The sequence below is a fragment of the Euprymna scolopes genome, chromosome 36 (assembly GCF_053919585.1).
Source record: "Euprymna scolopes isolate OS-2025 chromosome 36, ASM5391958v1, whole genome shotgun sequence".
Lineage (NCBI taxonomy): Eukaryota > Metazoa > Mollusca > Cephalopoda > Sepiida > Sepiolidae > Euprymna > Euprymna scolopes.
The window spans coordinates 50,452,505-50,469,849 of record NC_136517.1 but is presented as its reverse complement, the minus strand read 5'-3'; the positions used below and the strand labels follow the sequence as shown (position 1 = coordinate 50,469,849).

General features: G+C 32.8%; 1 protein-coding gene across 2 annotated transcripts in view; it reads right to left on the bottom strand.

Annotated features, from left to right (window-relative positions):
* LOC145260468 (uncharacterized) overlaps nt 1-17,345 on the bottom strand; it is a 91,541-nt gene that overhangs the window by 13,052 nt on the left and 61,144 nt on the right. For both annotated transcript variants that reach the window (XM_080118555.1, XM_080118554.1), the window contains one exon: nt 1,562-1,695. In XM_080118555.1, the coding sequence (XP_079974681.1) occupies nt 1,562-1,695 (134 nt within the window). The remainder of the gene's footprint in view (nt 1-1,561; nt 1,696-17,345) is intronic.

Below are 17,345 nucleotides of genomic sequence, written 5' to 3'. Positions count from 1 at the left end.
AACTGCAGGATAGTCCTTTTGTGTTTGTTTTTTACCCAACTTTGTCTGGTTTTGTTTCCCCAACGTGTTGGGGAAAACCAGCTCCTCCTTTATTAGGGGAGTGTGTCTAAATGAAAGCAATTGTCTGATATGACTGTGAAAACTGACATTGACCAAACGTCCATTTGCTTTCTAGATGCTCCCAACCCGTAGGCCGAGAATCACACCTTAGTTTCATATCAGTTTCGCTTTTATACAAAAAAGCCGAATCAACACGAAACGGGCCGAAATAGGAAGAATTGTGTAAAAGTCAATATAAATAAATCTAGACGCGACGCAAGTTCGCAAATCCTAGATAATATTATCTAGGGGGTATATAAACAGTTGCAAGACATAGTAACACCCCCACCCACCCCGTGAACCCCGGTGAAAAAAGCCTTTGTTGGACATACAAAATCTTGCGCGCGTTTTGCCTTTTATATATAGAGATTAGCAGGAGTACCCGGCGTTGCCCAGGTGTTTGTTGGAGTAAAAAAAAAAAATTTTGGTAGGGAGGTAGGCCCCAACCCAAAGCCTTAAGGCGAACATTTAAAAAAGCAGTTGGTTAAACGAACGTCAACTTGTGTTTTTCTAGGTCAAACATCTTGTCATAGTAGTAGAGAAAATGAAATCACAGTGCAAATTTTGTCGCTGAAATAAAAAATACAGACAACCTCCTTTCGTAAATCGCACATATTATAATCTAGGGAGTATATAAAAAAGTTCTAAGAAACAGTGACCCCCGCCTCCTCCAAAAAAAAAAAAGCTTTGGCGGACATACGAAAAAATGAACACACACACATTTTCACTTTTATTACGTTGCCTGTGTTTTTGTCGGTGCAAAACAAAAAAAAGTTTTGGTAGGTAGGTAGGCTCAAACCCGAAGCCTTGACACGAAGATAGAAAAGAAAGGGGAAAAAAACTGGTATCTTACCCCCTCGGCCACGACGGGAGAGGAATGAAAAGTGTTCTAATTTAACAATTAAAAACTTTAATGACAGGTGTGTGAACTTAATGAGGTCAAACATATGCCATATAGGGAAACTTAACTTTGGCTGCAAGCCAGTGTCTGCGTTTCCCACAAGATGTTGGGAAAACCAGCTCCCCATAAATAGGGGGATGATGAATAGCAATTGTCTGATATAAGGGAGTTTCCCCTGCATTGATCAAACCTTATTGCTTTTCTGGATGTCCCTAGCACGAGTGCCAGGGAGCTGACTGATGTTACGGATTCGGTTTTGCTTTTATACTGAAAAGCCAAACAAACACGCGTAGACCAAGAAATATCGCGAAAATAGTGCGTAAAAGTCGCTGAAATTAAAGATACACACCAGCTCATTTCGTAAATCATAGATATTATAATCTAGGGAGCATATAAAAAGTTTTAAGAATGAGTGACCTCCCCGGAGTGCGCCCCCCAAAAAGCCTTTGCCGGACATACACAAAAAATGCACACACACACACACTTTCATATTATAGAAGATATATATAACGCAATTAAATGTAAGTAAATATATAAAAATGTCTTAAAATAAATATGTACCTTGGCAATTCTTCCGGACCAGTTGTTCGAGAAGGCGCAGTGGACAAAGTGGTAGTGGTAGCAGCTGAACAACCTTCCAGGGATTCAATTAATGAAGAAATACCAGAACTTGTAGTCCAAGATTCAAGACCTTCCTGCAATTAAAATGAAACAAAAAAAATAATTAAGCATATTTAAACTTATCTATATGTTAATACCGTAGTACCTTTAATGTATGTACGTGTATCACGGTTTCCAAATTATAAATAATTCGATCGGGAGCTCCTATTATTAAAAAAGAGGATAAACGGTGACAATCTATATAATTATAAAACTCAAATGACCTTGTAATGAGTTGTTGTAACCACACATCCGGTTTACGATTTCCGGTTGCGCATGTGTACATAAACCCATAACAGCGTAAACAAATAAACACAAATTGCTACTTTTGCAGAATTTGACCTGTGGACTGAAATATTAGCGTTATTATTTAGAAATTATTATTTAACATGGGAAGGGTGGGGATGTTTTGCAACTATTCTGTATTACAATTATACTGTCACAATTTCTTACAAATAAATCAACTTTGACCTGTTGACAACTATAAGAGCATTTTACAATGGCGATTTACCCACGTTCTTCCTTTTTTTTTTATTCTCCATTTTTTAATACACCTTTCTTAAAAACATTCATACATTTTCTTCTACACTACCAACATAAATAAATAATCCCGAAAATGTTGTTTTTTTTACAAATAAATAATCAACACAATAAAACGTATTGTTTTACTGTGTACGTTTTCAGCATCCCAATTGTTTTTTTTTTCATGTTTAAATTATCCAAATAAACAATTGTTAAAACTTTCTGCTTTTTTTTACATCGTTCATTTCCACAGTCTTACTTAGTTTTATTGACCTTATTATTAACATAAATTAAATATTTGACCCAATGGGTCATGAATGTTTGTTTAAAATAAATGAAAAAGTTACATTTTATTTTCATTTTCTATTTAAAAAGTCATTCTTAACATGGGGAGAGTGTTTTTAACTATTCTGTACTTTCAACTAACAATTTCATTTAAAAAAGATATATCAAAATTTGAATTTAACTTGAAGTATTACGATATCTGTTCAGTGCACATTTACCTATAAGTATGGCAAACGACTTCTAATTCAATGGCTGTAAGTTTTCTTTTTTTCAAAAATAAACAATAAACAGGACGACTCATAGAAATCTATCTATATTCTTTTTTCATTGTAATATACTTTCATAAAAATGTTTCTGTTATGTCACAAAAACTATTTTCTTTACGTCAGAAATGTCACACTCATACATTAATTCCATAGCTAATCTAACATACTGACCCAGCGGGTCACCGGTAGCCTAGTATAATACGAATATTAAATTAGTATATAGATACAAAATTAATTTTTTCTTGTCATCTTTTTCCTCCCATCCCCCCCCCCCACCTCCGATTCTATCACTTGATAGGCTAAACAAAGATATTAGAGCACTGCAGGAGGGGGGAAGCAAGTAATTGAATGCTGCTGTTATGATCGTTTTTGATGTTTAGAAAATATGTATAGAGGCGAAAGATATTTTTACAGATAAAATAATATAGGGTAAAAATATGTAAAACATAGTTGTATACATTTTTACTGTCATGGGTGTAAAACATTACTTTACCGGGCATTTTTTTTTAAACTCCGGTTTCTTTAATGCCCGCACTGTTGGGTCGTGTTCCTTGCTTATTGATCAAGAACAGTGTTAACGCAAGTTAAGCTTTGAAGAATTGTTTTTCAACGCAAGAAAGACATAAATGGTGATCTTAATGCTACGTGTACTAATGACATAATGAGATAGAAGAGACGCGTTAAGTTTCAGTTTAGAGTTTGGAGTCAGATCCGAAAAGTTGGACAAGTTAGCATGAAAGATATAGTCTCCGCGTTTTGGAAGCTGGAAGAAACAGGAATTTAGCATAATTTAGAAATTACAATGTCTTGCAACTCCAATGGGAAATAACGACCAATGAATAAAGTTATATAAAAAGTATGACTTCGATTTGGTGTTTTGTTTCAATTATAGACCAACCAAGACGAAGAAGGTATGTGTCCAGTGTATGTTATATATTGCCACATAGTAAATGAACAGCCTTTATATTTATACCCATTCTCCCAAAACTGGCCAGTTAATGAAAAAGAACATTACAATAATATTAACTAAATGTGTACATACATTATAACCACCAAAAGATAAGAGACATTTATAAATATGTATACACATACACAAAACATGTAAATATATACACCTATGTTTTATAGATTAGAATGCAATAGTAATACCTTTGACTACTCTCTTAAAATTAAACAGTTTGTTTCTCAAAATGTTTTTGATATTCTAAGAATTGGGTGCTTAACTGCTATAGTAATCCAAAGTTTTTTGTTTTTTTTCTTAAAAGAATGAAATGAAGTACAATAATTTCCCAAGTATTCATTTAGCACACACTTTTAAAAGAGGATAATTATGATATCCACAGGGAAATATAAATTCCAAAAAAGGGGATTAGATTACATTAAACTAAACTGCAAAGAAGGTGGGCTCTCTCTACCATGCTAGAAAGTTGCTTATGACTGAAAGTATCCTGTACCTCTACAAGGCCACCATTTGCCCATGTATGGAGTATTGTTGCCATATTTGGGCCAGTGCTACTGGAGACGCACTGGCCCAAATATCTCCCTCTTAGACAGAGTTCAAAAGAGTCGCCAACCTAATAAGTCCCGCACTATCAGCTAGGCTTCAACCGTTGGCCCATCGATGAAATGTTGCATCCCTCTGCCTATTTTACAAGTATTTTAATGCTGGATGCTCTTGTTACATGATAAGGGTTGTCCCCTTTTCATGTAAGTATAAAAATAGGGAATTAGTTAAATGTAAAAATGAAATAGAATAGACGAAATTCGAACCTCGTAATTTAGGTTTAGAAATAGATTACGAGAGAGAATTAGAAAATGGAATGTAAAAACAAACCATTGTTTAGCTTAGAGATAAAATAGTTTTAAGAAAAGGAATGTGCATTTGTCAATTTTGTTATGAAATTGAATTGAGGAATGCAACTATAGGATAATTTAATAAATGTGTTTTTAACATATTGGAAATATAGGTTATTGGAAATATGGGTTAAAATTCCTTTTGTAAACAAAGGAAAATGTTTTGGACACGCATTTTCAGAACACGTGAAAGAAGACACATGTTTTAACATGGGTAAGACGTCATGGAAAATGGGAAGTTCTCGATATAGTTAGAAACTTTAGAGTTAAGCAGAGAGTCTGAGGACGACAGACGACAGTCTGGAGTCGAGAGATGGACAGTCGAACGTCTGGAAGCAAGACGGTCACCTTTGAAACATAGAATGTAAGACTTTGAATTCCTGACTAAGAAAACCACCGACCGTTGTTTTCTTTTTTTACTTTGCTTATAACAATGCTTACATCGTCATCGTCGTCGTCGTCGTAACGCTCAACGACTTTCAAACATCTTTCACTTCTGGCTGGCCGATTTTATTTTCAAACTTCGCCTCAGGGCTTCAGCTTCGATCCTACCCCCCCCCCCCCGGTTTCTTTTTTTATTTAATACCATACACACCTACAACCACCCGGGCAATGCCGGGTACCCCTCGCTAGTCTATATATATAAAAGCAAAAACGTGTGTATGTATGTATGTGTGTTTGTATGTCTCACAAAAACTTTTGACACGGGTCACAGATTTTCGCCAGAGCAGTATCATTTTAAAGTTCCAACCTTCGCCTGACAAATATCGAAAAATTGGCCAAAAACGTTAATTTTTTCACCCTAAAATCATCACTTTTTTACAGGGGGGGGGGTCAACAAAAACTCTCTTCTCATGCGTCATACGACATCGTAACCTGATTTACTTTAAATATTTCAAAAAGCAACACAATTTCAGTGACGTCGTCTTAGCTCAGTTGCTTAGAGCGCGGCCTCATTATCTAAACGTTTTGGGTTCGAATCGTGGTGTGAGATGTCTTCTTTTTTTTTTTCGATTTTTAAAATTTTAATATTGAAGCAGGGTTATTTAAGCCATTTTTCACATGTTTTTTTTTGGAGGGGGAGTATTTTTCAGATTTTTTAACGTTCGTTTTTCTGTTTCACGTTTTCTTTTTTTGTTTTTCTGATTTTTACATTTAACATCGTTCGTTTGCCTTATGTTTTTTTTTACTTCGCTTATTCTTATATTTTGATTAACACCCCCCCACACACCCGCCCGAGCACACACACTTCTAAACTCCCGGGCAACGCCAGGTACCCCCGGCTAGTTAATTAATAAATACTGAAATTTTCATAATAATTGGTTTATTTCCTGAATTTTTATGAATTTTTAAGGGCAGCGAGGGGTCTGCTACTGCAAAAAAATTAAAAAAAAAAAAAATGCTCGATAAGGCGGAACATTGTTAAATGATAATGAAATTATGTCATTAATGTGCTTCCGTACTTCTTTGAATTTTGCCGCCATGACTTTTTTTTTTGACACGAAACTAATTTTGTTGCTACCATGGCCATATATTTGGATGATTATTACCCTTTTTAGCAAAAGTTAAGTACATTAATTGTATTAATTCATTATTTTAAGACTTTAACTTAATACTTCACTTGGAAATAATTCCAGAAAACTTATATTTCTCTTGCCAGAAAAATGTAAATACGATTTTTGTCATGATGAATTTTTACGTGAAATATACGGTTTTTCAGATTTGAGATAAAATTATTCCATGTATTTTTTATTTCACACACTATTTTTTCTTTGAGAAATTAACTTTAAGCTGTAATCTTTTAAACATAATCAAAAATAACCGAAAAATTTTTAAATATTATGATTAACCGGCATTCAAAACCAGGTCCTATGCCTAAGCAGCCATTAGAATTGCCCGTACCTAGATAATAAATATTTGATTTTAAATGACCAGCAACATTAAAATCCGTAGATATCCCCACAAGTCTGTTTTTACGTTTAGAAAAAAAAAAAAAAAGCACATTTAACATGTGCTTTTTTTACGGTAATTGGGAAAAAAATAACTTTATAATTAAATATTTAGAGATTAATGAAGAATCAGAATCAGTAATTGTATCAAAATCGGGAAAAATATTGGAATTGTCCCATCACTAGTTTTCAAAGATGTGACCAAATGCTTATTTATAACATTCTAATGTTCAGCATTCGCTCACTTTCTGGCCAGAAAGCGTTATCACCCAGTTATTGAAATATAGTTCTTTTGGAAATAGAGAAAAACAATGGTTACTCGTTCTGTCCTATTATAGAGTCAAAGAGGAAATGCCCATTTTAAGTTAAATTTACATAATAAAATGGACTTTCATTCTAAAATATTTTTTTCTATGTATTGCCATGGTGTTCAAACACGAAAGAAAATAGAATTGCATTTTTCAGTTGGCAAGATGGGAGCAAAGGATAAATAATACGGATTTGTTTTATCTTTATAATCAGAAATCACACTTGGTAATGGACAATAATCTGCCCCCACCCCATTTAAAAGGGCATTTTGTTGTATAGACAATAAAACAAAAAAAAAATGATCAAAAAACATTATCTACCTGGATTATTTGATTCTTCTTCATTATTGTAGTAAAATTCGAAAATTGAAATATTAAATTTCAAGTGAAACCAATGGTATCTACTGAATCGTCATGTCGCAGTAATGAAAATATCCAAAAATTAAGAAAAACGATAAAGGTAGAAAATTATTAATGAAAACAGTTTTTGAAAACAATTACCCAAGATTAAGTTTTGCTAAATTGGCCAAAGATTTTTAAGTTTTAGAAAAGATTTATCTCACTTGTTACGATTAAGCACTCTTTTTTTTTTTTAATTTTTAATTTTTATTTATTTACTTTTTTGCAAACTCAATTTTTACTAACTAGCATTTCAGCCCGGCGTTGCCCGGGTGTTTGGAAGTGTATGTTGAGCAAAAAAAATAAATAAATAAAAAAAAGTGGTAGTAGGAAGGCAGGCTCGATCGAACCCATACCGCAAAGGAGGAAAAGAATGGGAAAAAAACGTGATGTCTTTTGCTGTTACGACCACCGCCAAACCGGAAGTGACGTAGGTTTAAATTAAGGCTAGACAATCGAAAAGAGGGGATGACTTTCGACAATATCGGCAAAAAAGGCGACCCCTCCCTGTAGAAAAGTGCCCAGTTAAAGGTGAAGAAATTAATATTTTTAGACAATTTTTCGATATTTGTCGTCTGAAAGGTCGAACTTCAAAACGATACTGATTTTATGAAAATCTGTCACCTCTGTCGAAAGTTTTAGGCAGACATGCAAACATACATACATTTATATACTAGTAGCTCAAATTTTCAACCCAAACTGATTAAAAAGCTTGCCCTATCTCTGAATACCCCTTTATTCAAAATTTCAAATGTTTAAACCAGAAATTGTCTGAGTAATTTGGTAGAGGTAAAAAAACTTTTTTTTAACTTTCACCCCTATTATGATCCCTTAACATGTATTGTTTTGGGCTCAAATCAAGTTATTAAGTTAGATCCATGTCCAAGGAATATATATCTAAAATTTCAGGTGTTTTGACCAAAAATTGGCGGAGGAGTTTGGTAGAGTTCTCAAAGGTCAAATTGTTGAATTTTGACCCCATAACAGTCAAATTTCTGGCAGAAAACCGATTACAAAGATTTTCCCAAATCTCCCTACCCTGTATATCACATTTCGAGTCTGTAGACTGAAAATTGACAGAGTTATTGTGTCAGGAAATGTACACAGACACAGACAGACACTTTCACTTTTATAGATATATAGATTGTCTTCAAAAACTATTTTTGGTGCTTGTGCAGTTTACCAAAGAAATTGAAAAAGTTATATTGTACGTACCTGTTATGGAATAAAGTTTTCAAAAAAAGAAAGGAAAAAATCTTTTAATTTGATCAAGTAATTTTTTTTTACAGAGGAAAATAAAATCTTAATGGGATCGATTGTATCATTGCCATCTGAGCGATTTCCGCGGACGAGGAGGGGGGGTGCCTTTAAACAAAAAAGAGATTAACAAAGGACAAAATGAAAAAGGGATTTAAAAAAAGTGAAAAAAAAAATATATATATATATATTTATCTAAGTATTCGTTCTGTCTTTGTTTCAAAATAATCTTGTTAAATTTTAACAAACTTTAAGCAGTGATAAAGTTATCTCCCCTGGCGCCCCCTCCTAGTCCACAGAAATAAGCAAGATGGCGGTGACACTATTGATCTCATTAAAATTTGATTTTCCTCTTTATAAAAAAAATCTACTTGATCAAATTAAGCAATTTTTAATGAGAACTTTATTCGATAACGGGTACGTACAATAGGCACCTCCAAAAGTCACCACAGAATTACCCTTCCCCCATATGTAAAACGATGTAACTTTATAATAAATATCATCAATATAACTTTTGTACCATTTAAAAAAAAGAAGGGCAAAATAAACTTTTTTTTTAATTTTTTACGAAAATAATGAAATTGCAAGATGAAAATCGTGTTTACATAATTGGCGTTTTAAAATAACGTTCCCATGTAATAAGTATTTCGAACGTGAAAACATACCCGTGCTTAATAAATCTAGCAAAAATCAACTAATGGTCAGAGTTTCATGAAATTTTCAATACTTATTCATTTTAAAATGAAATATAAAATGAAATATAAAATGCAGTTTCCGTAAAATATAAAAGGGGAATTCTTTTTTTTTTTTAGTGTGTGTCCCCACCTCCCATTTATTTTTTCGAAATTTGAACAAAATATATTTAAATCTATCGAAATTTCTATTTATTATGAAACATAAGAGTTCAAATAAGTAAAACATATTTTTGGTACTTATACAGTTTAGTCAAGACATTAAAAAATGAAAATATCGAAAAAGGGTTATATTGTACGTATCCGTTATAGAACGATGTTCTCCAAAAAAAAATTTCACTTAATTTCATCAAGTAGTTTTTTTTTTACAGCGAAAAAACACGTTTTTATGAGAGCGCGTTGAAGGCAGCCATCTTGGATTAAAAAAAATTTGTTTGAATTTTAGAAATGCCAAAGGGAGATAACTCCAGTTAAAGCGATGATCCCCCTCCTCATCTTTAATATTAGCTTTTCTTCCTAAAAATCGAACATTTTGCTCGGTATCATAACAAATTGTTTTTTCGCTGTAAAAAAAAAAAAAAAAAAAAAAAAAACTACTTGATGAAATTAAGTGAAATTTTTTTTCGGAGAACTTCGTTCCATAACGGATACATACAATTGAAACTTTTTTCGATATTTTCATTTTTTAATGTCTTGACTAAACTGTACAAATACCATATTTTTTTAAATTTAACTACACATATTGAACAAAAACTTACCTTGAAGTTACAATTAAAAAAATGATATAAATTTAATATGTTCTTTTCTAAAATAGCATTTTTTTCGAATTAATATATACGTGGGGCTTATATTGGATTAGACGTGTCAATAATCAGCTGAATTGCCAAGAAAAAGAAACTCCATAAAAATTAATTGATTTTTAAAAGATTAAAACAATAAAATTCCATTATTTCAAAATGTTCCGTTACAACATATATTTTTAATTAATTGTGTTTACATTTTTTTTAATGCTAAGTTTTAATATAAACATAGCTCTTGTTAGCTATTTTATTGCCAGATTAAAACCGATTTGAAAATATTATTGCACAAATATTAAGCATTTTGTAGCCCCCCCCCCCATATATTGTTTGTCTTTTTTTACCGAACAAAATATGGAAGCCATAGTTAACCAAATGAACATTTAGTAAAACCGTATTTCATATTTAATATGCAAATGTTTATAATATTATTAATAATTAAACTGTAAATCTTAAAACCTAACAAAATTATAACAAAGATTACTTAATTGCAGTTTGAAGAAGATAAACAAGGGTTTTAAAAATCATTGTCGCTTCTGCTTTTCCATAGTTCGTATAGTTAACACAAATCTGACGTCATGGAATCATGTGTATTTTTTTTTCACATTCATTTGGCAATGCCTAACGTACAATATAATTTTTTTTCAATATCTTTAGTCTTTTTAATGTCTTTGGTAAACTGCACAAGCACCCTATTTTCATTAATAATTAATTTTCCACCTCATCGTTTTTCGTAATTTTTGGATATGTTCCTTATGACATGATAATTCAGATGATACTATTGGTTTTATTTTCGCTACAATAACAAAGACCGATAATTTTTATGTGTGTCTGTGTGGTTTAACTAACTTAAAAAGGTTTGGTAAATGTGTAGTTTAGCTGCGTAAATTATTTGACAGACAAAAAATTATAAAAACTATTCATTTTTATATAAAACACATTAGACCCAAAAACTGAAATAAAACAGTTATTTTTTCATTATTTTTATTAGAATAAATGTACGACATTCGAGGCCTCCATATTGTTTTTAAAATTTGGCATTTTTAAGGCCAAATTTGACCTTTTCTACGCTCTTTCATGGAACGATCTTTTTGGCCGCTATATTTTTTTTTTGTGACGAACGAGCGTAAAAAAAGGACATATTTGACCAACTTGTCAAATCTTAGAAAAGCCAAATTTTAAAAGCAATACGGACGGCGGCCTTCTAATAAAAAATGATGAAAAAATAATAAAACTGAATTTTTTTTTTTCTAGTTTTATTTCAACCTTGGGGTCTAATAATGTGTTTGATATAAAAAATAACTAGTTTTTATTTTATTTTATTTATTTATTTTATTTTATTTATTTATTTTTTATTTTTTTTTTTTTGTCTGTCAAATGATTTACGCCGCTTGCTTGCTTAACTACAAATTTACCAAGAGTTTATTTACTTCGAAACATAAGTAGTGGTGATGAGAACAAGAAAAAATGGCTGACATGTGATGAGGAGCATCAATAATCGCTCAAAAAATAATTAATATAATGGTAGAAATCGGCGCTTTCGGTATTAGCATGCAAATCCAAAGTTGAAAAAATGAATTTCCATTTTAAAAAAAAAAAAAAAAAAAATGTTATTTACTAAATTTTTATGTCAATATCAACTAATTGCAATTTTATCTACTTAATTACCATGTTACAAAACATATTACTGTATTATTGCATAACGCACGTACTTTCACGATTTCACTATCCATTTTTCCGCCATCATTTTGAGGGGAAATGTAACAAGGCAAACCGCAGTTACCTCTCTGGTTTATTCTGTCTTATTTATTTATTTATTTATTTAAGTATAACTTGCAATTTCTAAAAAAAAAATATATTTTCATTTTGCGTATTTGAAAAAATATCAAAAAAGAAATACGGTATTTCTTTTTTTGATATTTTACTAATTTCAACACGACAATTAACCATTGGTTTTTAATTGAAATGCAATATTTCGATCTCCGTTTTTTATTATGAAGAAGCGCCTTAGAAACCCATACAATAAAATACACCGTGTACCGTACCACTTATTTTAATTTTCGATTCTTGAGTGATTATCAAGACTCCCCAAGATGACCGTCTCATGTCAGCCATTTTCTTTTCTTGTAAGACTCGGCACTACTTGTGTTTTAAAGTAACTTAAAGTCAAAACACAAACATCTTATCCAGGTAAGTAGAAGTGTAATTGAGGCAAATTTTTACTTATTTTTCACCTTAACAATCACCTTTTAAACGACGACTTTGGGTGTTTTCGGGTATGCTGAAAACGAATATCGGATTTAAATTTTCTGCAAATAAATAGTTTCCCGGATATTAAGCAATGTAATTCATTATGCTATATGTGGTGGGCATTGTTGTACGCGCAAGCACGCGTATGTTTGGTGCGCTTGTGCGTACAATACCCATCACTTATAACAGGAGGAATTACACTGCTTAATATCCGGAAAACCATCTGCGGAAAGTTTAAATGCGATATTCGTTTTCAGCATACCCGAAAACTTATAAAAGTCGTCATTTTAAAGATTAATGTGAGAGTGAAAAGTAAGTAAAAATTTAATCATCTTGACTTCGGTAACATTTATTTGTTATATATATATTTTTTTTTTTTTTTTTTTTTTTTTTTGACACTTTTTCCTTTTGTTGTTTATACTGCAAAATGACCAGAATTCCCCCCTGGAGCACTGGAGAGGAGCAGCCTCTCTTCCGCCAATATTTTTTTTTTTTATTATTCTTATTTTTAACTTACTTTACAAAAAATTCTAGATTTGTCATCATTATTATCACTGTCCTTCTGGTTTTGTAGTCGCATCGACAACCGTGTCCCGACTTGACCAAAAGCCGCCAGCGTGTTGACCAACTCCTGTTGTTTATGCTTTTTACCCTCCGCGTGGCGGACGACGTCCGTGAATCCCTGGTGCTTGATCGACACATCTTTTCCACATATTGTGCAATAAAAATAATATTTAGATTGTTGTTGCTGCTGTGATGACGCCCGGACAAAACTGAACATGGACTCCCATGAAGTCTTGTAGGAAGATTTATATTTGGCGGCCCCTTCGAATCTACGATTTCGCTTCTTCGCGTATGGGTTCGCCGGGCACCGACGAGACGGTGCACCTACTACAACAGCTGAAGTAACACTCGGTAACAATGCCGTTTTAGTCTTCATTTCATATGCTAGGATATCTCGACAGATATACAGAGAGCTGTAAAATCGTCAAGTGATATTTGCTGTCAAGCTACATGGAGGTTACAATATATTAATTAGTATTTTCTTGTTTCGGTTTTACCGCGACTTGGATGTAAATAATAAAAGAAGAAACAAGGGAAAAGTATTTGCAAGCAGCAGCAGCAATCACGGTTGCATAAAAATAGTGAAACTAAAACGACGAAACGAAATGAAGTTCAATTGATATGATTCTTCGCCTTCAGGCAAGAATTAAACTGCTTTTTCGTCCTCAGCCTCTTCTACATTTCATTCATCTTGAAAGAACATCACTCACTCTCCAAACTCCACTCTCATCGTTTTTTTGTTTTTGTTTTTTCGGTAAATTTTTACGACGTGCCCTGCCCCAGCGTATTTATTTTTGTCGCAGCAGGGCAGATAAAATAAACCCCCCACACCCAACGAAACCATTTGGTACCACTTTTATGTCTACTTGCAAAGATTATAAAATCAAGATAAAATGATACTAGACCTTAGATCTAGAATCCTTATTCCCATTTGGATGTTTACTCTAGAAAATGTCTCCAATTTTTTAGGCTTATGAAATCTGGCTTAACTGGTGTCCGCCGTGTCCGGTGGTGGTGTGGTTATGCATTGAATTTAATGCAAATCTGAAATATTTGAAATGTTAAATGGGAGCTTGTGTCAATATTTTCTCCCATAAAACCATTTTAAACGCTTCAAAGAAACTGAAATTTAGTCTTAAGTTATGAAAATATATAACAATTAAGATACAGAAGTGCCCGTGTTTCATCCCCCGTAGGGAATCTTCAAGCTAAAATTCTTTTGTGTGTTTGTTACTATGGGATTTTTGGAATGAATATAAATGAATGTCATAAACTTGTTTATTTCTTGAATGTAACGACGTTAGTCGATCTGCATAGACTCCTCACAATGCTTATATAAGGTGCCGGCAATAAGTTTGCAGACTTTTTTGTACAGGCATTTAAAATTGTCGTAGACTCTTGAAAATTCATTGTTATTGCTTTACATCTTATGAGATGACTGATCAGTTTTTATGATTTCAGGTTCAAATGAACAGCTACATCAGGAATTGGAATGCACCCTACTACAGCCTGATTATCATAGCTAGTGAATTTCAAAAATACAATCTGAACATGAGGAAACTTTAGAAGAATGATATGCAATAAAATTCTGTTTTAAACTTGAAAAAAAAAAATGCCACAGAAACGTATGGAATGCTTCAGACTGCTTTTGGACCAGCTTACATGAATCAATCATCAGTTTTTGAATGGCATAAGAGATTCAAAGAAGGCAGGGAGTCTGTGAGAGATCATGAGATGTGTGGAAGGATAAGTAAGTCAAAAAACCAGAGTTGATTGGCCAAATATAGAATTTCATGGATAAGTACCATTGTGTGTCTATAGAAACAATAAGTGCACAGTTTGATGACAGTGTGGGACCTGCACACACAATTATTCATGAGGAACTAAAGATGTGCAAAGTTTGTCCCACGTGTGCTCCATCCTTGTCACAGTCAAGATGGGCATCAAAACAGTTCTTCATCCTCTCTATAGTCCAGGCCTTGCTCCCTTTAACTTTTGGTTATTCCCTAAACTCAAGGAAAACGTTAGAGGCTGTCGTTATGATATAACTGAGGAGATGAAAGAGGCTGTGACAAGGGTCATTGACACGCTCACACAAGAGGACTTCCATGGAGCCTTCCAGAAGTTGTTTGAACGGTACAACACATGCATTGCAGCCGAAGGAGATTACTTCGAAGAGAAGTAAAGTTTCATGTGTGTACTATCAATAAAAGTACCCATATGAAAAATGTCTGGAAACTTATTGAAGACACCTCATATAATTTTATATATTAAAGAGAGAGAGAGAGTTGATTGGAATACTCAGGTAAAAACTAATAAAAATTAAGGTCCCTAGATCCTGGACAGCCTTCCATTCTAATGGTTTCTTCTTTCAGACTGCTAGACTTTGGAATTTCCCTACCTGCTTCCCTAACCTGTAGATGTTTAAATGTAATGTAAACAGACATCTCACTGCTTAATTTCTCACAGTCCCTGTTAGACATGATCCCGAATAGTAACCTCGTAAGTTCAATTGGAAATATGCATTGTGTAGGATTGGATTGGTTGGTTGTTTTACGACATATCAACCTTTTCCAGGTTATTTAATGCCAAATCCAGTGATTTTGAAGAACAATTTTTTAATAGAATATATTTGGGGTTTTTTCCAAGTTGGTTTCTATTTAACCCATAGTTGGGACCCTAACAGGTACTACCACTCCGGGTCATAGTGGACCTGGGAGCAATGGCATTAAAGGGTGGCTCCACACTCCCCAAAGGCTGCAAGCTGGGGCCTCACCATCGGATATAGTTTAAGGTCATATCCAGGACCGCATTGTGTAGGGAAAAAGGGAATAAAATGAAGTAAAAATAAAATGGGTTCTCATGTATGAGCGGTACCCCTTCCCTATATTTTTTTTTATTTTTGTCTTTTTTTTTTTTCAGCAGATTATTATCGGATGGACACTATGGACCAGATTATCAAAAATAAAATAAGCAAAAATGTCAAGATTTAAATATTTGTAGGGGGTGCTGGATTTCTTATGAAACGTTCTAGTAAATTGATCACCCATTTTAGAACCAATCAACGTTTTTAGGCCATAATTTGTGAATTTAGCCTCTGTTAAGCAATTTGCCCCCCCCCACTCACACATACACTTGAAATTTGCCCCTTCTGATTATTTTATATACATATATTATGGTTATCTTTAAGTTTCGCCACCCGACATTTACAATTTTTAAATTAACAGGAAAACCTTTTGGTATACTTATGTGTGTGCACAGTTTCTGCAACAATAAATCGATCCTCCATATTGGAACCAGTCGACAAGAACACTAACATCCCTTTTACATAAAGGATTTTTCATTTATCAGTTTAAGGACGTGCGTTAGAGTACCAACTAACCTTTAAAAAGTTTTTTAGGTGTATTCGCGTCTGTATACTATGTTGTTTTCACTGGTCGCCATGTTTGTTTTGTACTTAAATTAGTGCACAGTTTCTAATACAATAAATCGATCCTCCATATTGGAACCATTCAATGACAACACGCACGTGAAAACAAACATGGCGACCAATGAAAACAGTATAGAATACAGATCTGAATACCCTAAAAATCAACTTTTTAAGGGTAAGTCTTTAGTTGACCATTAGTTATTGCCCTTAGATTGATAAATGAAAAATCCTTTATGCAAAAGGGGCATGCATGTTCTTGTTAAGTGGTTCAAATATGGGGGATCGATTTATTGTATTGCTGTCCATGCACGTAAGTATATCAGAGTTTTCCTGTTAATTTAAAAATTGTAAATGTCGGTTGACGAAACATGAACATTGCATATTAAACAAAAAAAAATAAAAATAAAAAAATAAAAATTACCCAAGCAAAAAACTTTATAAATGTCGGGTGACGAAACTTGACGATGACCATAAATATGTATATAAAATAATAGGAAAAGGGCAAATTCCAAGCAAAATTTAAAAAAAAAAAAAAAAAAAAAAAAAAAGAGGGAAATTCGCAAAATTTGGCCTAACAAACATCGAGTGGTTCTAAAATGGGTGACCAATTTGCTAAAATGTTCTTTTATAAACTGATAGACTAGTGTCCATTCGATAATAATCCACCAGCAGTGTCAGAAGTCACCATTACAAAGTAGTGAATAAACATTTGATTAATTAGACTCTCTATCAAAATATAGATAATATATATAAGCTTATAACAAAATGAAAATGTAATTTTTAAAATGAGCAAAGACCAAATTTTAAAATAATAAAATGTTTAATCGAAAAATATACCATATTTTTTTTCAGCGGTTTTCTTTAAAAAAGATTCCACGAATTTTAACTTAATCCAAATCTAATAAATATATATAAATGCCAAAAAATCACTTACTTATAAAAAAACACTAATCAATGGGTGCTTCCATTCTTCATTTATAAGAATTTGTCCATATTTATATTTTATATTCCATGTACTTTTTAAATAAAAGGATTTTTTAAAGCAAGGATCCCCGAAAATCGCGTTTTCGCAATGCGTTATCTGGTGTTTCTTGGTTTTTCAAGGTGTCAAA